General features: G+C 42.3%; 1 protein-coding gene across 1 annotated transcript in view; it reads left to right on the top strand.

Annotated features, from left to right (window-relative positions):
* Positions 1 to 760: 760 nt before the first annotated feature.
* The window catches only part of ift74 (intraflagellar transport 74), a 202,998-nt gene continuing 194,679 nt past the window's right edge, over positions 761 to 9,079 (top strand). The window contains exons 1-2 of the mRNA XM_059974915.1: positions 761 to 891; positions 5,974 to 6,109. Coding sequence (XP_059830898.1) covers positions 778 to 891; positions 5,974 to 6,109 — 250 coding nt within the window. The 5' untranslated portion in view covers positions 761 to 777. The remainder of the gene's footprint in view (positions 892 to 5,973; positions 6,110 to 9,079) is intronic.

Here is a 9,079-nt window from a genome sequence, read left to right as displayed (position 1 = left end):
TTGAAATCTGTCTAATATTAAAAGGCCTGGATAGAGTGAATGTTAAGAATATATTTCCTATAGTGGGGAAATCTAGGACAGAGGTGAGGAGGGAATTCTTTAGCCAGAGGATGATTAATTGTGGAATTCACTGCCAGACACATCCGTGGAGGTCAAGGTAGTAGGCGTAATCAGAGGTTGACAGGAACACACAGAGAATGCCGGAGGAACTCAGCACGCCAGGCAGCATCTATAAAAACAGTAAACAGTCAACGTTTCAGGTTGCGACCCTTCATCAGGACCGAAAAAAAAGAGATGAGAAGTCAGAGCAAGAAGATGGGGAAAGGGGAGGAAGAAGTAGAACGTGGTCGGTGATAAGTAAAACCGGTAAGGGATGAAGTAGAGCTGGGAAGTTGATTGGTGAAAGAGATAAAGGGCGAAGAGGGAAACTAATAGGAGAGAATAAAGTTGACAGGATATTATTAGTAAGGACGTCAAAAATTCCGGGAAAAGGCAGAAAAATCTGACTGAGAGGGTTAATAAATCACCTTGATGGAACGGCGGAACAGATTCGATGGGCCGAATGGCGCGATTCTGCTCCTATGTCTTTTGCATATAGCAGGGAGGGGAGTTAGTGGTCAAGTGGATAAAAGATAATTTAATCCTACCACTTTTTTTTGGATACTGCACGAGAATGGCCAACCTGGCAAAATTAACTTTTAAGAACCGGAAGTGTCGCACAGCCGCGCTGGACTCGCGAGAGTTGTGCAACGTTGCTAGGAAACGGCAGTGTGGTCAATGGCGAACTCTCAGCAGCTTTTTAGTGATGGACGCCCGGTTACCAAAGGCGTCTCGGGCAGGCCGGCCACCGGCACCCGACCTCCCCCCACTGCACCGAGGCTCAGCACGGGAGTAAGTGGTCGGGGTTTTTTTTGGGGGAGCCATGAGAGATCGCTCACTGTCATCTTCTCCTTCACCATTGTCTACTCTGCACTCGCCTCCATGCATTCTCTCTGCAGCCTCGCGGCTGCACACTCCACTCTGAACCCAGAGCTTTATCATACTCTAGGTGCTGCTACATGCAACCATCTTTGCCTTTTTGTCTTGCCGTTACCAATTCTCACTCACCTCCTACCATCCGTCAACCATGCCTAGTCTCCCTACCACGGTCCTCGCTCTCTAATCTTGTCCACCCCTTCACCCAGATCCTCCCTTCCACCTACTTCTCGCGGCTCTCTCTTCGTGCAACCCCCCCCCCCCCCCCCCATCTCCCTGCTTGCCTCCACCGTATCTCTTCAATGCCTGGCATTTTCCCTCCTGGCAGCGTTGCTGCTTTTTCATCTCCTCGCAGCATCAATCCTTCATCTGAGTCGCATATTGTAAATATGTATGTTCTCAAGTAAATAATCATGTTCTGAAGTATTACTGTCGATCTGCCAGAGGGCTTTAGGTTCAGACCAAGGGAATAATTGTCTTACGCAGTTTACTTAAGACTACATACTGTTTATTAGCAAGCTTGCATCTCAGTTAATACCACAGAGCCCCCACTCATAGAGCCTGGAAAATCTGTAATCAAGTGAGCCCTGAGCACTGTCTGGGGCAGCTTGTTAAATATTCGTTATCACATAGTACGCTGATCATTGCCAGGCATCCTGGATTAGTGGTTACGCAAGCAGCTTTCTCATGCACCAAACCCTCCTTTGTTCCTCAGTTATCTTGCAACATTATTCTCACAACACGACCAGTCAAGCTGCAAATGTCAGTCAGATTTTAGTCATTTTAATTCTGTATATATTTTCTAATTATCTAAGGTAATTTAAAAACAAGGATGCAATTCTGAGTCTTTATAAGGCTTTGGTCAGACTGCACTCAGAGTATTGTGAGTAGTTGTAGGCTCATTATCTAAGAAGAGATATGCTGGCATTGGAGAGGGTCCAGATGAAGTTCACAGAAATGAGTGTTAACATGTGAGGAATGTTTGATGGCTCTGGGCATGGAGATGAGAAGAATGAGGGAGAGGTGATCTCATTGAAACTTATTGAATATTAAAAGGCCTACATAAAGCAGGTATGGATAGGATGTTGATATAGTAGGGGACCCTACAATCAGAGGGCTAAGGCTCAGGATAGAGGAATATCTATCCAGAACAGAGATGAGGAAAAATTGCTTTTGCCAGGGTGTGGTGAATCTATGAAATTCATTGCCAAGTGAATGTTATAGAGGCCAGTCACTGGATACGTGCAAAGCGGAGGTTGATAGGTTCTTGATTAGTAAGGATGCCAAAGGTTATTAGAAGACAGCGGAATGAGGTTCAGAGGGATAATAAATAAGGTATAATAATGAGGGCACCACAGTATGGTAGCCGTAGGTGTGACACTATTACAGCTCAGGGAATTCAGAGTTCAATTCCGGTGACGTTCTGTAAGTACACTCTGTGCGTCCTCCCCATGGAATGCGTGGGTTTCCCTGGGTGCTCCAGTTTCCTCCCTCAGTGCAAAGATTAGGTGGACATTGTAAAATTGTCCCATGATTAGTTTAGGGTTTATTGAGTTGACAGTGGTTACTGGGGTGGCGTGGCTGGAAGGGCCTACTCTGTGCCATATTGCTAAATAAATAAATCAGCAATGATGAATGACAGACATGTCTTGATGGTCTGAATGGCCTATTTCTGCTCCTATATCTTATGATCCTATGGTCTAAAATACATTTGTTTTCCCTTCTCACTTTGATGTATAAATTTGACCTGGTCTGGTATTTTTATATAATATTTCTTTTCTTTGATTATAGTATATACAGTGAATTCCAGTTAATTGGGACACAATGGGAGCTGTACATTTTGGCCCAATTAAGCAACTGTCCCAATTAGATACAGTTTCATGGAAATAGTTAAAAGGTATAGAAAAGACAACTACCATTTAACTGAGTAACAATTTATGTATTTAAATGAAATACAGAATACACTACAGAACTATAAGACTGTGTGTAAGTTCCTAATTGTTATCAATGGAAGAATTCATCTGCTGTATTCTTAAGATAGACTGTAAATGAACAAAATTAGCGCACACGTCTAGAGCAGGTAATGGACTGACTTCATCCATGCTTTAGACAATTGCATCCTTCAACCTTAACATTTTCATTGTAACTTCAAAATGATTGTGGGTACCTTCAAATTCTTCATAATTCCTAATTTGTTGAATCAGAATCAGGTTTAATATCACCAGCATATGTATATGTTAAATTAGGTAGTGCAAAAAGAAAAAAAAGTTGTGAGGTAGTGTTCATTGGTTCAATGTCCATCCAGAAATTTGATAGCAGAGGGGAAGAAGCTATTCCTGAATCATTGAGTATGTGTCTTCAGGCTCCTGTACCACCTTCTTGATGGTAGCAATGAGAAGAGGGCATGTCCAGGGTGATGGGGATCCTTTATGATGGACGCAGCCTGTTTGAGGCATCACTCCTTGAAGATGTCATGGATGCTGGGGAGGCTAGTGTTCATGATGGAGCTGGCTGAGTTCACAACTTTCTGCAGTTTATTTTGATCCTTTGTAGTGCCCTTCCCACACCAGATGGTGATACAGCCAATTAGAATGCTCTCCATGGTACATCTGTAGAAATTTGCACGTCTTTGGTGACATACTAAATGTCCTCAAACTTGTCAAGAAATACAGCTGCTGTCTTTGTAACTGCATCGCTATGCAGGGCCTTAGAGACATTGACACCTCAGAACTTGAAATTTCTCACTCATTCCCCTGCTGATCTCTTGATGAGGACTGGTGCCCTTGTCTTACCCTTTTTGAAGTCTACAATCAATTCTTTGATCTTACTGATGTTGAGTGCAGGGTTGCTGCTGTGATACCACTCAACCAGCTGATCTACCTCACTCGTACATATTGTCACCATTCTGCCAATAATAGTTACGTCATTAGCAAATTTATACATGGCATTCCAACTGTGCCTGGGTGTAGAGAGAGTAGAGAAGTGGACTAAGCATACATCCTTGAGGTGTGCCAGTGTTTATTACCAATGAGTTGAAGATGTTATTTTCGATCTGTACAGATTGTGGTCTTCCACTGCGGAAGTCAAAGTTCCAGTTGCAGAGGGAGGTACAGAGGCCAAGGTTTTTGAGTTTTTTGATCAGAACTGTATGAACAATTAAACGCTGAGCTGCAGTCAATAATTAACATCCTGACATAGTTATTTTTGTATTATCCAGGTGATCCAAGGCTGTGTGGAGAGCCAATGTGATTACAGCTGCTGTCGACCCCTATTTTGGCAATAGGCAAAGTGCAAGTGGGTCCAGGTTTTTGCTTGGACAGTAGTTGATTCTAGCAATAACCAACCTCTCAAAAGCACTTCATCACCATAAATGAGAGTGCTACTGCACTCTTAATACAGCTCCCTCTGCTCTTGGGCACTGGTATGATTGTTACCCTGTTGAAGCAGGTGGGAACTTCTGACTGTAGCAATGAGAAATTAATAATGCCTTTGAACACACCAGCCAGTTAGTTGGCGCAGGTTTTCAGAGCCTACCAGGTTATTCTTGAAAGATGCTCTGATGTTAGCCTCTGTGACAGAGGTCTCAGGGTTACTAGATCGTGCAGGGATCCTCATAGCTGTAATTTTATGAGAGTAAAAGGTGTTGAGTATATATGGGAGTGAAGCATCACTGACATTCAAGATGTTAGGTTATGCTTTGTAGGAAGTAATGGCCTGCAAACCTTGCCAGAGTTGATATGCATCCAATTCTGCCTCTAATTTCAATTGGAATTCTTCTTTTGCTCTTGAGAGTGCCCTCTGTAAATCGTACCTGGGCTTCTTCTACAAAGCTGGATCACCAGACTTGAATACCATAGATCTAGCCCTTGGCAGACTACGAACTTCCTGGTTCATTGATGGCTTTTGACTCAGGAATGTAGGATATGTTCTCAGAGGTACACATTCATCCACACAGGTTTTAATGAAGTTATTGACAAATATATGTATTCATTGAGATTCAAAAATGAATCCTTGAATGCTGTTCAGTGCTGAAGTAATGAAATCATTTTTTATTCACTCCTGGCTGTTTCTAGCATCCCCAAGCCTGAATGCTTGAAACTATGATGCGCAAAATAGTTCTGAGTTGGCTTTCTGCTTATTTCTCACCAGCTATCAATGACAAAATCAGTGCCTTTTGAACACAAACACTTACAACTAACACTATTTAAAAACTGATTGCTCAAAGCATGGAGTTGTATCCAGTGGCCACACAAGTGTAACTGATGCTAGTTTGAAACTGTTCAGTAACTGTTCTCCAATTAAGTGGCATAGCATCCCAAATAAATGAAGGGAATCCTGGCTATTTTCTTGATTTAATTTTTGTTCTTTAAGAGTTGTCCCAAATAAACAGCTGCCCTTATTAAATTATGGCCCACTGGATTCTACAGTATTCAAAATATGAGCAACATTACTCTAGTCTTTAATTGATATACTGTGGAATTTGCTTACTATCATGAATAATGTAAAGCGAGAACTCAAACTTACAAGCATGAGAAAGTCTGCAGGTGCAGGAAATCTTAAGTATCACACGCAAAATGCTGGAGGTACTTGGGTCAGGCAGCATCTAGGGAAATGAATTAATAGTTGAGGCTGAGACTTCTTCAAGACTGAAAAGGAAAGTGGAGCATGCCAGAATAAAAAGATAGGGTAGGAGAAGGAGAGTAGCTAGAAGGGGATGGGTGAAGCCAGGTGTGTTGGAAAGATAAAGAGCTGGAGAGGAAGGAATCTTAGGAGAGAGGAGTGAACCATTGGAGAAAGTGAAGGAGGAGATGATAGGCAGGTGAGAAGAGATGAGGGGGAAGGAAGGAATGAGAAATTAATATTCATGCCATCAGGTTGGAGGCTACCCAGACGGAATATAAGGTGTTGCTCCTCCACCCTCAATATGTGGCCTCATATTGGCACAAGAGGAGGCCGTGAACTGACCTAATTCAAACTTGTGCTCATTTTTGTCTCTAGGTATCTCCTGGTACAGCAAGACTTGGAACACGTGGTGGAGTGGTAATGTCTGGTGGTGTGCTCTCTGCTCAGATTAAAGTTGCAGATCGCCCTGTAACTCAGCAAGGGTTGAGTGGAATGAAAACTGGAATTAAAGGTAGGCTATCATTTATCCTTTCTGCATTATTTTGGGAAGTGATTAATAAAATATGTAACTTATATTCTTGAAATATGGATGGACATTGAAGAAAATAAGGCAGAGGTGTTTCTTTACATTGGTTTTGTGACCATTTGACAAGGTCTCTCTTGAGAGGTTGGTCCAGATTAACTCGCATGTGATCCACAGTGAATTGTTAGATTGAAATAGAAAATTGTCTTGGAAGGAGACAGAATCTTGGAGAAGTGTTTCTTTGATCAGTGGTGTTCTGCAAGGATGGATGCTGGATTGTTTGTGATTAATGATATTGAAAACATAGGTAGCCTGATTAGCATATCTCCAGGTGACATGAAAGTTGGCAGGGTTGTGGATTTGACTGTCAAAGCATATAGATCAGTTGGAAATTTGGACAGAAAAATCACAGGTGAAGCTTAATCTGGAAAGGTGTGTGGTTATGCACTTCAGGAAATCAAAAGTGTGAGGGTTGCTGCTCAGGAGGATTTCATCTAGTGTGTCAGGGGATGGGGTGGGGCACTATTACAGTGCCTAGGAGATAATGCAGTAGCTAATTAGAGCATTTTAATTATCATGATAGATAGGAGCACAGTAAAGGGAGACCAATGGTTTAAATTGCTAAACTTGTATCGTGGATGAACTCAGAGTGTGGATTGACTTTGGGGTCTCAGATATCATGGCCATAACAGAAACATGGCTGAAGGGCTCATTCGGCATTCAATATTCAAGTATACAGTTGCTACAGGTGTAACAGAGGTTTAGGTAAGAGAGGAGGGGGAGTTTCCTCCTTGATGGTAAAAGATGTGACAATGGTCTTGAGGGAAGAAGATCATTGGGGATCATCCCATGAATCTATATAGGTAGAACTTAAAGAAAGAAGGGGGTAGTCACTCTGATGAGATTGTATTGTGTTGCTATGCCCCCCCCCCCCCCCCCCATTTGTCAGCAGGAATTGGAGGAGCAGATACTGTATATTGAGAGATTGCAGCACAGTGTAGACATAATAGGATAGTACCAGTGGGAGATTTTAACTTCCCTAATATAGACTGGGCCAACCATAGTGTAAAAGGCCTGGACATAGTGGAATTTATAGAATGTGTCTAAGAAAGCTTGCTTTATCAATATATGGGGTGAACACCTAGAGGGGGTGCAGTACTGAGGAATGAGGTGGGGCAAGTGGCGGAAGTGTCTGGCGGTAAGCTCTTTGTCTAGTGATCATAATTCAATTAGTTTTAAAAATGTTGTGAAGATGGATACCAAAGGTTAGTGTCTGACCTGATACATTCTCAGAACGTGGGAAGCTGTAGAAGAAATTGCAGAGACTCTTAGAGATATTTCCTTTATCTCTGGTTGTTGGTAAAGTTACGGAGGACTAGAGAGTGGCTAGTATGATAGCATTGTTTTAAAAAGGGTGTCAAAATCCTGACAGGAAACTACAGCCAGCATGTCTGACATCAGTGGCGTGCAAGTTGCTGGAGGGGATTCTGAGGGACAGGATCTACCAATATTTTGAGAAATGGTCTGATTTTAGACAGTCTACCTGGCTTTGCAAGTGAGAGAGTATGTCTGACAAATCTTTTTTCTCAAGGTAGATGTTGATTATGTGGATTTTACCAAAGCTTCTGACAAGGTTCCTAATGGTAAGATAGTTTGGAAAGTTCGATTGCATGGGAATTGGGAGGAGATTAGATTAATTATTGGTTCAGTGCCAGGAAGCTGAGGGTGATAGCTGAGAGTTAATTCTTAGACTGAAGGCTTGTATCTATTGATGTACCACAGCGTTGCTGCTAGGACCTTTATGGTAGCACCTGTGGAGTGTTATGGAATAAGGGGAACCTAGTTGTGCAATTGTATAGTTTGCTGAAAGCAGTATTTCTAGTAGATAGAGTCCCAGATGCCAAAGACATATGGTTTAGAGTTAGTGTTTGTAAGTTGTTAGCATATTTGGGTGCCAGAAGCATGGTGACACTTGAGCAGCCCAGCACACCCTCAGATTGTGTTGGTCATTGATGCAAATGACACATTTCAATAGCTTCAGTAGGTTTAATTTAATGTCACAGCAATGTACAGAATATACATCCTGAAATTATTTTTCTTCGCAAACATCCATGAAAACAGAGGAGTGCCCCAAGAATGAATGACAGTTAAATGTCAGAACCCCAAAGCCCCCCCCAGTTCACCCCTCCCACACATAAGCAGCAGCAATGTGATGACCCCCCCCCCCCACTGGCAAAAAAGCATCGGCATCCTCCACCGAACACTCAGGCGTGCAGCAAAGCATCAATAAAGACACAGACTTGCAGTACCCTGAAGATTACTCATTCATCCGGTAATTCGACATACCACAGGCTCTCCCTCTCTCTCTCTCTCTCAAAAATAAGAGAAAAAGAGGTGTCCCCATTTCACAGTGAGAGGGGAGACAACTCACCAATTTCATTGTATTTTAAAATGCATGTAACAAAAAGCTCATCTTTAATTTTTAAAATCTCTTAGGGTGCTGAAGAAGGCTTCATCGGCCAGAGCATTGAATATAGGAATTGGGAAGTGATGTTGCTGATGAGGAAGTATCTGGAGTATTGTGTACTGTTTTGGTCAGCCTGTTATAGGAAAGATACTATTAAGCTAGGGATAGTGTATAAAGATTTATCATGATGCTGTCTGCACTTGGGGGTGTGAATTACAAGGAAAGTTTGCATAGATTAAGACTTTATTCCCTGGAACATAGGACGTTTAAGGGTGACCTGATAGAAGTACAGACAGAGTGAAAGCAGTCTTTTATCCCCCCATGCAGGAGGTGGTAAAATTCAAGAGGGTATAGATTTAAGATCAGAGACAAGGGATTTAAAACAAACATCTGGGGCAATTCTTCACACAAAGGGTGGGATGTGTTCCGAGTGAACTGTCAGAAATAGTGGTTAGAAGTGGGAACATTAACAATCAACCCCTTTGGTCTAA

Source organism: Hypanus sabinus, chromosome 7 (assembly GCF_030144855.1).
Source record: "Hypanus sabinus isolate sHypSab1 chromosome 7, sHypSab1.hap1, whole genome shotgun sequence".
Lineage (NCBI taxonomy): Eukaryota > Metazoa > Chordata > Chondrichthyes > Myliobatiformes > Dasyatidae > Hypanus > Hypanus sabinus.
This window is presented reverse-complemented; position numbering and strand designations above follow the sequence as displayed.